Genomic DNA, 12,771 nt, shown 5'->3' with positions numbered 1-12,771 from the left:
AAAGTCTTACTTTCTTTGATATCTTCAATCATCACGAACAAAAAAACTTTAGGCCTAACGGCGGTATACGTACCGTATTCAAAGTATACGACGCCAACAGCTTCCCATTTCCGCATTGTGTGTTACGTAATGATAATTATAATATGCATACGCCGATATATACCATGGTGGAGGCTAAGACGAATGGTTTTGGCCCTTCATTCATCAAGCAACGCCTAATTACGTTAGGCCTAATACTGTATGCTATAAAACCATATTTATGATCTGAGATATTCTATTTCAAGCACTGCTATAACTATTTATCTGGACGTATCGGGATAGTTGTTCCACCGCGCTTGCGCTGCGCAAAATTAAGTCACCGTCGCGTCGTACACCAAAGAGACGCATTCACATACGGTCATCGGTGCATGCGTGCGTAAACTGCGTACTGTCACTTTACTAACTCGCAAGGTATACCTGCATCATGAAATACTTATTATGTAGCAAAACTATCAAAGAAAATATCGACCTATTTTTTGGAAGCACAGTTCATAATCATTGTATATTACCTTGTAGGCCTACCCCACGGGCTAAAGTCGATCCTGTGTTTAAAAAAATGCATAACGTTTTACCGTACCCCCGGGCAATCTTTGAAACATTGCCGTAGAAATATAGCAGAGGTTTTAAATTCACTGCCTGTGGCGTTCTACTCATGTTGGGTACATTCGTTGTATGTTTAACCTTCCCTTTGACGCCAGCGAAGAAATGTGACAATATGATGACGTCATAGATATTACTTTACTGGTTCGTGGGAGTGAAATTGGTGGTTTGATTACAAGCGGCAAGTGAATTTAAGTAATTAGAGAGAAATGTTGAATGTTAAAAAAACAATAACCTGAAAGGATTTAAATATAGACCTAACGAAAACAAGACTGGTAGACATAATAATTGTGTTACTAATAAAAATCACACCATTCGTTTTAGAATAACTATAATCAAAATAAACGCGGCAATTGTAAAACAGAACTCCGCGAAAAAGACATGATCTCATTATACGAGAATCGATCAAAATCCAAAACAACCCTAGCTCTATGATGGTGATGATGCTGATGTAGGTTATAATCAATTGGACTTGTAACTGTTATGTAAGTCCTTCATATCATACATTGCCTTAGCCTATATACACTTTCTGTATGATGCATGGCCTATATATTAACTTATTTCTGTATGCTTGCCCTATATACACTTTATGTATGCATTCCCTATCACTTTCTGTATGCATGCCATATTATACACTTGCAACTATGCAACCCCAGTATACACTTTCTGACATGCTTTTTTACAATATTGTGTTTTTCTTGGATTTACATTAAGATGATGATATCATTTATTGGAAATGGGAAGCATGTAATTTAGCTGGGGACATTAACGTAATTACATTTCTGATCTATTTATGAAAGTTAACCGATCTTTGACCCCAATTCTCATCATACAGTATACACTATTTAGAGTATGTTGATAGTACCATGTAAGTTTAAACTTATTTCTCCATGATATTAGAGAGGTATATACTGTGACTGTGGATAACCGTATTTGTTTGTCTCTATGGGATGAGATTGGTACCAGTTTAGCACTAACTGGGTATATTTTAGACGGGCCTATATATAACACATCTCTTAGCTGCTAGCAAGAAAGTTAGCCAACGTACTATATTATAACTCCATCCGCGTTCCATACAAAAACCGGCATCTCACAAAACAGCGCCACCATATATTCTCTCTATTTTAGATGCAGCAGCAGCATTAACGTCGTAAAACGGCTCCATTTGTTTGCTTATATTTTTGAATTCTTTGATGGTAATTAGTAATTTAGTGTTTGTAAAGAATACGACATAAATAATTATATTTCTAGTTGTTGTAGGTGTGCTTTTTATTTCCAATAGTAGGCCCCATCTCTTCCATCTAGTAGGCTAGCTAGGCCTTTAGCGATATAGAATAGGTAGTAGTAAGCCCACGAAGCATTATTAATTATTTCTCCACACAGCAAAGGAGATAGAGGCTTAATAGTTCCCACGGGGTAGGTCGGTTCGTCCTGGTTTCATGAACAAATCCATTATGCATACTGTAGCTTCTTGCGCCGGAAGCAAATACATTGTAATTGTGGCGCCGTAATTGTTTTAAATACAGTAGTAACTAGTTAGTAACTTTATAAAAATAAACTCACTAAAAAGTCTGTATTTCAGTTTATTTTATTTAAGGTCCAAGGATCAGAATGTTCCCAAATGATGCGACTCAACTAACAGTTGCCAGACGACAAGCATTGTTTGTAGCTGTGGCTTCTATATGTCATGATGTTGGCTATGCAACTGCTGAGAAAGCATGCATTGAGACACTCACAGAAATGCTTCAAAGTTGTAAGGGAAATTTCATTTAAATTAATGTAAATTTAATGTTTTATGAATTTATTACACCTACGCCTCAAATCATAAATTACTTGCGATCATCTTAATATAAGGGTAAGACAGTGATGTAGCCATAATAAATAAAGTGGTGTGGTTTTTGCAAGAAAAGGGAACAATCTCTGTTCAAGCCACTGGGTTGTCAAAGGCATCTGTGAAAAAGTGGTCAGATTTAAACCTTAGAGAGGTTTAACTTCCCATCCTGTAATCCACACTATTTATTTGTTTCATAAGTATAGCTACAGTATGTGAGGCATATTTTCACTTCTTGCATATTTCACATTTTTATTTAGATATAACTGAGCTTGGTAGAACATCTAGAATGCTTTGCGAGTTGTCAGGTAGAACGCTACCAGTAGTTAAAGATATTGCCATGGCAATAGTGGAAATGGGGTCGGATGTTAAAGATTTACAGACTTTTACCAAACGCTGCAAGAAGACGACTCTGCATCGTAAGTACCGGGTTGGGGGGGGGGGGGGTGGGGTGTTCAATGGGTGTCACCATGCTATGAGTGGGTGGAAATAATAAGTTCCCTAAGTAAAAAATAAATTCAAGGAAATTTGAGTGAAATTAGAATATAGTATATATACAATATATAAAATAACTATAAAAACATAAACAAATTGCAAAAAAAACAACCTACCAACAAACTATTTCTAAAGAAAAAATAAGCTAAAGATAAGATGGAAGCTCATAAACTAATTCCAAAAATAAAGACAATATCATAAATGAAAAACAAAATTTGCTTTGATCTTCAGAGGAACAGATGCGTCAGGGAGCAACACCAAAAGTTCTACAAGCTGGCATTCGTAAACAACATCCAAACTACATACCTCAACACCTACCAGAATTCCCTGACCCACACGCATATATCAAAACAGCCGTGAGTATTTACTTAAGACCTTTATTGGTGTTTTTTGTTGTTGGTGTCAATTACACTAATGTACATTTACGACATGTTAGACTTAACTATGACATTTCAAACCGAATTAAGTTAAATCGATAATGTTCCACGATAAAATGTACAACTGCTTGTTTATACCACTCAGCCAATTTCCATTAGAGAGTTATTCAGTTCACTAGCATTTAGAGGTCAAATTAAGGATCACATTTGAAGGTCGTAACAAGTTCAATTAGATTTAAAGAAATTGTAGAAATAAAAGTAATAATATTGCATTTTGTAAAGTAGAAAGATTTCATTTTTTTTAATAAATTCTCAATTTACAGTAGGCCTTCTAAATTTTGGAAAGTTATTGACCAATATCATTAAACTTTTTATTGCTTGAATATATATGTAAATTTATTGTTTATTATTATAGACTTATCGACAACAAGAAAGGGATTACCAGACCTTAAGGGAAAAAGCAGCCACTCAGAAACGTGACGTTGAGAGGGCGCTGACACGTTTTATTGCGAAAACTGGAGAGACACAGACTCTGTTTCCTGGAGATAGCAATCTTTTTCCATGTATGAAATTCCTAAATATTATATAATAAAGTGAATGCAGAATACTGTACACTCAGATGTTACTAATAAATATATATTTATGTGGTCTTTAATGAACTTAAACAAAAAAAGTGTGATGTGCCCAAATATGGTAGTGATATGACATCATTATGTCCATATATCGCCACATCAAATTTTTTGTTAACTAAAGTTAGAAAGTGTAGACAGAACTTAACAATTAATAGGTTCCAAGGTCCCAGTCATTTCAATAATATGTTCAAAGCCTGATTTCCTTTTTTCATATTCTTTCAGTGATAGCGTGCCAACCATCACCTCACACATACCTACAAGCACTCTTACCACCAGAACATGAGGTACTAGCGATGGCAGAGGAAGATCTCATGAAGGAGAAAGCCAAAAAAGATTTGGAAGCTAAAGCCAATGAAGATGGTGAAAAGCTTGAGGAACAAAAAGTTAAAGAAGAAAAAATGATAGCAGGAACATTGAAAGATAAAAAGGACAAACGAGAGGCTAAATTTAATAATCCATATTTGAGAAGGGTTAAAAAACCAAAAGTTAAGAAATCTAAAGGGCGCTGATGACAACATGGATTGTATTACACATATTATTATAAGTATACTGTAATCAAGGTGATGTAGCTGGCATCTAACTATGTTTTGGGTTTTTTTTTGCTTCTTAAGTTGACAATCCAGCACTCAATAAGAAGTAAAGCTCTGTCTACACTACTTTATGCGACAAAAAATATGTTGTGCCCATATATAGACATGATGATGTCATATCACTACCATATTTGGGCACATCACACTTTTTTTGTCAAACTAGTTTGATAGTGACGTAGACAGAGCTTTATATATATCAAGGAAGTACCACAAGTTTGATAAAGATTTGTCCTACTACTATGTTGTCACACTAACCTACAGTACACTAGGGTTGTGTTAAAGAATTGTTAAGTTGTTCTACACAAAATTGTTTGTATTTTTTGTCGACTTGTAAATATTAAAATAGAAAAGAAAATTATACTGTATGTATCATAGCATTTGTTAATATTAAATCTTCTGGTCGGACATAAAATCTAACATTTTAAAATGAAAAGTGAAAGAACGAATATTCATACGATATGAATTAAACAAAACACTAAAACGAATTTAAACATTATTTAATGCTTTATTTGATTTTCAGCTGACCATTATATAAAAAAATATATTTTAGTGAATTACCCAATAAAAATAAAATTATACATTTTTAATAAACACCACAGTATTTTAGAGCCCAAAATGATTATGACTATTTTCAACGTAAAAATAACAAAAATAAATCATCTCATAGATTACAGCTTTGTTGTATTGCACTATTATAAACATTCACGCCACAAAACTTTTATTTTATGAGCAAATACTGAGTATGTATTTTTATACTATTTTGTCAACCTTTACATTATTCCCTTAGACTTGCTTAGGTCTGTAGTTTTTTTTATCTTTTTTATGTTGCTAATATTCCAGTCAGAGTACCTGTATTACATGTATGAAACGCTATGTGTGCCAAAATGTTTTTACCAATATTAAGTTGAAGTCCTAAACATAGACTACTGTACCTTTTATACAAAAATATATCGAATCATAACCTGACAACTACTAGATCAGATTAGGCCTGGAAGTGTAATTTTATGAACAATTTGGAAGTCAGACGAAATTACACACAGAGAGGTACTAAGAAAATACTATTATCTTTTATAGTAAACCCATACAATATTAAGTAAACATTAAAATAAATGATTTAAAATACTATAAGTAAAACTATTATAATGAATTAACATGCTGTAGATATAATTTAATAATCTTATTTAAAAATTACATGTAGAGGTGGGGAACAAAGTAACTTGGTTAATATGGTTGGAATTTGGAATATAATCTATAAAGTATAATATAATTTAAGTACAATTTATTGCATAATAATATATTCAGCAAATATTTAAATAAATATAGAATATGTTACAGCAATATAACAAGAACATGCTTATAAATACCATTGTTAAAAAATTAACGAATTGCAATATAATGTTGCAGAATGCTTTGTATGATTTGATGTTGCTATGATGATTTACTGTTAATGGAAGTAAGTTGTTAATGGCACCAAACCTAGCCTGCCAATGTACAGTAGTGAACTTAATATAGTCTGCAATTGTTTTGCATAACATTTCTAATTACTGTACCATCAACTCTAAAAGTTGTTCGTTTTTTAAGTTTGGAAAATGTTTACATAAACTACTGTACTTATCAAATTTATAATTCATATAAATTTACATGCATTAGAAAAACACCGTATTAGTGATATATTGTATGGTATATGAAAAATTGAAATCATAATAATAAATATAATTATAATAAATAGTTATTTAAGACTATGGGCCAAGAATGATGGTTTTACCATCTTCAATTTCTGGAAATGTTGAATTTGGCGCATCTGAATAAAGCCATAAATAGGTGTCTAACATACGCTCAGTACACCTGGCGATGAAGCGGATAAACGGTCGTATATCACCCTGGTTACCAGTCTTAATTGCAGTATAATATTCATGTCGTTCTGTCACTTTAACATCTATGGGAGGATAACCGGCTTGCATAAGTATAACATTCATCAAAAGCCGAGAAGTCCTTCCGTTCCCGTCAACAAACGGGTGTATATGAACTAATTTATAATGAGCTAAAGCTGCTAGTTCTATTGGATGAAGATCTAACGCATCATTTGAATTCAACCAATCAATGAACTCTTGCATTAATTCATCTAACTCCGATGCTGCTGCGGGAATATGATCACCGACAAAAACCTGGTTAGTTCGAAAATTACCGGCTTCAATTGGATCAACATTACCCATAACCCTACGATGAATTTCTTGAATATCACGAATCGTTAAAGAACCAAATCGGTTCGACATCGTTTGGTTAATGTACTTCAATGCGGCGCTCATACCAATGATTTCGTTATGTTCCATTATGCTTTTCCCGGGAACGGCCATCCCCGTTTCCATGACGTGCCGGACCTGTTCCAATGTCATAGTATTCCCCTCGATTGCAGTCGTATGGTAAATATGTAAATAGTACAACTCTTTTTTTACTTTATCCAGCTCTGGGTGGTGTGATGGTACCTTCATGAATTCTTCTTGTTTATTTTCAATGCGTTCCAACATCTGATTATCGATGTCTTTCACAATCACAGTTGTCCGTTTCATGTTGTCTAACGCTCTGCTATGACTACCGTTGATAGTTAGCGCGCACGTGTATAAATGGTCCGCTTTGACGACATCATCACTTTCTATAAACTCGCCATATTCCGTCAACGCTTCTACGTGAGTTGGATCTAGGACTAGCGCATGTTGGAACAGCTTATGTGCCTTTTCTTTTCTGCCTTGAAGTTTGGCATCTAAGGCTTGATTCAATGCAGCCAGACTTTCACCTTTTATATCTGAAAACAAAGAATACATTATAATAACACCATTGCTTGACACATTCATGAGTAGTGTGAAGAGTCTATTGTTCCTTCACACAGTAAGTTAATAATTGAACCTGCAGTGAATAAATATTGTTTGTGTTATATTTATTTTAAATAAAAAGAAAAAAAAGAACAAATTATACTGTATTACAATATTATTATATGTATTATCAAAAATACTATCTTTCTTAGTATTTTTGGCTAAATAATAGCATACAGTATATTATCATTTTAATAAATAATACAGCATTTAAAATATGTAATTAATATAGATAGGCCTATCTTATCTATCTAGGCCTACTAAATAGTATAGTAGACTATCATTTAATTTGACATTTAAAAAAAAAAGGTATATTATATAAATTATAAATAGAGGCTTTTTAATTAGGCCTAGAGTCTATAGTTAGATAGTTACAAATTTGAATTCAATAGAAACATACCTGGTCTTAAAAATGGCCGTTCCTTTACAGTGACAGGCCAGTCTTTTAAGCCATCGTTTCTAAGGGGCCTGCCAAGCAGACCAAGTTTGTATGGCTCCTCTCCCGTTGGTTTCCCACCACCAAGTCTGGCTTGTTCGGTGATTGTCAACAAAACGTAGGCTAGAAGTATACCACTAAGAAAAACTAAAATAAGAGCCGATCTATCTTTAATAGACTCCTCCATTTGCTTTATACTTTGTAAAGTAATTTTAGAAACATTGTTGAATGATTAACTTGATAAATTAACAACTAATTAAAACATTTCATCAGCATATTTGACAGTTCCTTTTTGTTTCGGATTGGAGTGGGTGGTAACCTATTCAAGAATTCCTCAAATTTATTATATTTTATTCCATTATTAAATAATCATAAATTAACAATTTGAATGGTAAAATATATAAATTTACTAATGCTATTTTCTTGCAAATACAGAAAGTATATCAACTGTGGATTGTTTTTAATAACAATTTACAATGTAACATTTTGTCGTATGTCAATATAAGAATTATTTGTCTGAATTTGATTGGACAGTAAAATCTAAAATGGCTGCACCCACATGTTTACCTCAGGTATAGTATGTAGTTGTTTTTTGATAACAGAGAGCTATCACTTATGCCATCCTCGTATATAATTAATTTCGTACGGAAAATACATTTAATTGATAATATCATTAGGTAGAGTATCCTTCTTACAATTAATTATCAGTAATATATATAACTTTTTAAATGTTAGGGATATATTTTAAAATAACTGTAAATAGATATATAATTACACAAACTCAAGATGTTCTTTTCTGCCTGAAACCTAGGCCTAGGCCCTAGGCCTCCTCCTCCTCTGTGCTCTCACTTCGTTCGTTTTGCTACCTGATCCGTGCAGGCCTAGGCCTAGGCTAGACTGGATATTATGATTGCAAGCCAAAAAGGTAGATTTAGAAGCATATTTTATTGATTACCCATCATCAGTGTCACCCTTAACAGATAGTTAAGCTATATTTGTAGGTCATAGCTTATTTCAGACAATATTTTAGCCTCCAAAAAGGGCAGATTAGGCCTAGCCTAGGCTAGGGCCTAGCCTATTATAGCCTATAGGCCTAGCTAGAAAGAGGCTAGGCCTAGGCTAGCTAGCTAGCTAGGGCCTAGGCCTAGTTAGGCTAGCATCTCGCTACTCTAGCTAGTAGTTTAGGCCTAGAGGTAGGCCTAGTACTACTAGGCCTATAGCCTAGCTAGGCCTACTAGTACTAGGGCTAGCCTAGTCTTGCTAGGCCTAAGGCCTAGAAAGAAGTAGTAGGCTACTACTACTAGCTAGGCTAGGCTACTAGGCCCACCTGGTTAGGCCCTACTAGGGAACTGGTAGGCTAGCTAGCTAGGCCTACTTACTAGCTAATAAATAAGTCTAGGCCTAGGCTGCCTAACTAGCTAGCTCTATGTATGTATTTTAGTTAGGGCCTAGACTAGTTTATTAGGCCTTAGTTTAGGCTGATTAGGCCTGCCTAGTCCTAGTTAAATAAATAGGCATATAACCAGGCTCAGTCTAAACACTCTAGGCCTATCTATATGAGACCTGTGCTATTAATTATAGGACTAGACCTAGGGCCTTGCTAGCTAGCCAGCAGAATGGTCTAGAGAGGCATAGGCCTAGCTAGGGATAGGCTGGGGGGTCATAGACAGCCTATCTATATAAAATATTAGATAGGTAGGAGTATTAAGATTCATCAGTGTGTAAGTTGATTTCATTGCTAATGCCAAGGTTATATTTAGGCCTGTTTATTTTCAGGTTGAAAGCAATGGATAAAGAGAGATTCAATTCTACAACAAAAGAGACAAAAGTCAAACTCAAACTGATAATTAACAATGTTTCCAGTTAATTAATGTTAATTATTTTAATAGATTGTAGTGACCCTAACTACCTTACTGTTTGTGTATGGCTGTAATATTATATTAAATGTCATCACAATTAGTAAGGTTGTGAGGCTTCACAATTTCAAACAACTCTTGTTCTTGTGTCTCTTCTTCATGTGGATGGATTAAAAAATACTGTGAGTATTGTACACTCTTTATATGAATATATCATCAATCACAATATCAAATATGATCAGTGTAGTCAAAATTTGATAACTTAGCATGAATCTTTTAATATCTACATCGTCAATAATTAATATTAATATAAATCTACATCACAATGTTGGATATGATCTTTGTAGTCAAAATTTGATAACTGAGCACGCATCTTTTAATAACTACCTTATCAATAACTATTAATAATGTCCTATATCACAATGTAGGATATGATCAGTGTTAGTCATAATTTGATAACTGAGCACGCATCTTTTAATATCTACCTCATCAATAATTAATATTAATAATTTATATCACATTGTTCGATATGATCAGTGTAGTCATAATTTGATAACTGAGCACGCATCTTTTAATATCTACCTCATCAATAATTATTATTAATATTCTATATCACATTGTTCAATATGATCAGTGTAGTCATAATTTGATAACTGAGCATGCATCTTTTAATATCTACCTCATCAATAATTAATATTAATAATCTATATCGCATTGTTCAATATGATCAGTGTAGTCATAATATGATAACTGAGCATGCATCTTTTAATATCTACCTTATCAATGACTATTAATAATATCCTATATCACAATGTTGGATATGATTAGTGTAGTCATAATTTGATAACTGAGCACGCATCTTTCAATATCTATTTCATCAATAATTATTATTAATAATTTATATCACATTGTTGGATATGATCAGTGTAGTTAGTCATAATTTGATAACTGAGCATACATCCTTAAATATCTACCTCATTAATAATTAATATTAATAATCTATATCACACTGTTGGATATGATCTGTTTAGTTTTTTAATATCTACCTTATCAATAACAATTAATAATATCCTATATCACAATGTTGGATATGATCAGTGTAGTCATAGTTTGATAACTGTGAGCATACATATTTTAATATCTACCTCATCAATAATTATTATTAATAATCTATATCACAATGTTGGATATGATTAGTGTAGTCATAATTTGATAACTGAGCATGCATCTTTCAATATCTATTTCATCAATAATTATTATTAATAATTTATATCACATTGTTGGATATGATCAGTGTAGTCATAATTTGATAACTGAGCAAAAATCTTTTAATATCTACCTCATCAATAATTTATATTAATAATCTATATCACATTGTTCGATATGATCAGTGTAGTCATAATTTGATAACTGAGCACGCATCTTTTAATATCTACCTCATCAATAATTAATATTAATAATCTATATCGCATTGTTCAATATGATCAGTGTAGTCATAAATTGATAACTGAGCAAAAATCTTTTAATATCTGCATCATCAATTAATATTAATAATCTATATCGCATTGTTGGATATGATCAGTGTAGTCATAAATTGATAACTGAGCAAAAATCTTTTAATATCTGCATCATCAATTAATATTAATAATCTATATCAAACTGTTGGATATGATCTGTTTAGTTTTTTAATATCTACCTTTTCCAAAATAATATTCTATATCACAATGTTGGATATGATCAGTGTAATCATAGTTTGAACTACCTCAACAATAATTAATATTAATTGTATATATACCAATATCAAATATCAGTGTAGGCCTAGTCATTTGATAACTGAGCATGCATCATTTTATATCTGCTTCAAATATTAATATTGTCCTAATATAATAAGTGGTTTGAAGGATTTTTGCAGATGGCCTTTTTTGCATTGTAAAGTTTACACTTTAAAATCTGTCAATTTATCCAAAAAGGTCAAACTTTGACCTATTTCAATAAAATCATTTCATAAGTTGTCTTCTTTTATAATCAATATTAAGTGGTTTTTTACCCCAAAAAAGTCAAACCTAGAGCTATTCTAATAAAATGATTTCATAAATTGTCTTCTTTTATAGTTCTAGTAGTGATATAATCAATATTAAGTGGTTTGGATGATGTTTGTGGGGTGTTTTTTTAAAGTTTGCACAGTTTACATGGTAAAATGTGTCAATTTATTCCTAGAGCTATTTCAATAAAATTATTTCATAATCACCCCAAAAATGTCAAACCTAGAACTATTTTAATAAAATGATTTCATAAATTGTCTTCTTTTATAGTTCTAGTAGTGGTATAATCAGTATTCAATTGTTTGAATGATGTTTGTGGGGTATTTTTTAAAGTTTGCATTAAGTTTTCGCAGTTTACATGGTAAAATCTATCAATTATCCAAAATTGACATTTTTCACCCTAAAAAATCAAACCTAGAGCTATTTCAATAAAATGATTTCATAAATTGTCCTCTTTTATAGTTCTAATAATGATATAATCAATATTAAGTGGTTTGAATGATGTTTGTGGGTGTTTTTTTAAAGTTTGCATTAAGTTTACGCAGTTGAAATGGTGAAATCTGTAAATTTATCCAAAATTGACATTTTTCACCCTAAAAAATCAAACTTAGAGCTATTTCTATTAAATTATTTCATAAATTGTCCTCTTTTATAGTTCTTGTAGTGCTATAATCAGTATTAGGTGGTTTGAATAATGTTTGTGGGGTGTTTTTTTTAAGTTTGCAATAAGTTTACGCAGTTTACGTGGTAAAATCTGTAAATTTATCCAAAATTGACATTTTTTACCCAAAAAATTCAAACCTAGAGCTATTTCAATAAAATTATTTCATAAAATGTCCTCTTTTATAGTTCTTGTAGTGGTATAATCAATATTAAGTGGTTTAGATGATGTTTGTGGGTGTTTTTTTTAAAGTTTGCACAGTTCACATGGTAAAATCTGTCAATTTATCCAAAATTGACGTTTTCACTCCAAAAAAGTCAAACCTAGAGCTATTTCAATAACATT

At 32.2% G+C, this 12,771-nt stretch overlaps 2 protein-coding genes across 3 annotated transcripts; one reads left to right on the top strand and one right to left on the bottom strand.

The window, feature by feature from the left end:
• Positions 1-1,748: 1,748 nt before the first annotated feature.
• On the top strand, positions 1,749-5,095 carry LOC140054602 (transcription initiation factor TFIID subunit 8-like). Of its 2 annotated transcripts, none has more exons than XM_072099656.1 (6): positions 1,749-1,835; positions 2,222-2,392; positions 2,731-2,889; positions 3,197-3,321; positions 3,758-3,905; positions 4,197-5,095. In XM_072099656.1, exons 2-6 carry the CDS (start codon positions 2,251-2,253, stop codon positions 4,481-4,483), a joined length of 861 nt encoding a protein of 286 aa, XP_071955757.1. In that variant the 5' UTR covers positions 1,749-1,835; positions 2,222-2,250; the 3' UTR covers positions 4,484-5,095. The 2 variants fall into 2 exon arrangements, with proteins under 2 accessions (XP_071955757.1, XP_071955758.1); XM_072099657.1 differs by having other exon boundaries at positions 1,757-1,835; positions 2,237-2,392.
• A 722-nt stretch (positions 5,096-5,817) lies between these two features.
• LOC140054601 (protein adenylyltransferase FICD-like) lies at positions 5,818-8,167 on the bottom strand. The gene is made up of 2 exons (XM_072099655.1): positions 7,832-8,167; positions 5,818-7,364 (listed from the first exon to the last, which is right to left on the bottom strand). Exons 1-2 carry the CDS (start codon positions 8,052-8,054, stop codon positions 6,304-6,306), a joined length of 1,284 nt encoding a protein of 427 aa, XP_071955756.1. The 5' UTR covers positions 8,055-8,167; the 3' UTR covers positions 5,818-6,303.
• Positions 8,168-12,771: the final 4,604 nt, after the last annotated feature.

The sequence above is a fragment of the Antedon mediterranea genome, chromosome 7, assembly GCF_964355755.1.
Source record: "Antedon mediterranea chromosome 7, ecAntMedi1.1, whole genome shotgun sequence".
In the NCBI taxonomy this organism is placed as follows: Eukaryota; Metazoa; Echinodermata; class Crinoidea; order Comatulida; family Antedonidae; genus Antedon; species Antedon mediterranea.
This window is presented reverse-complemented; position numbering and strand designations above follow the sequence as displayed.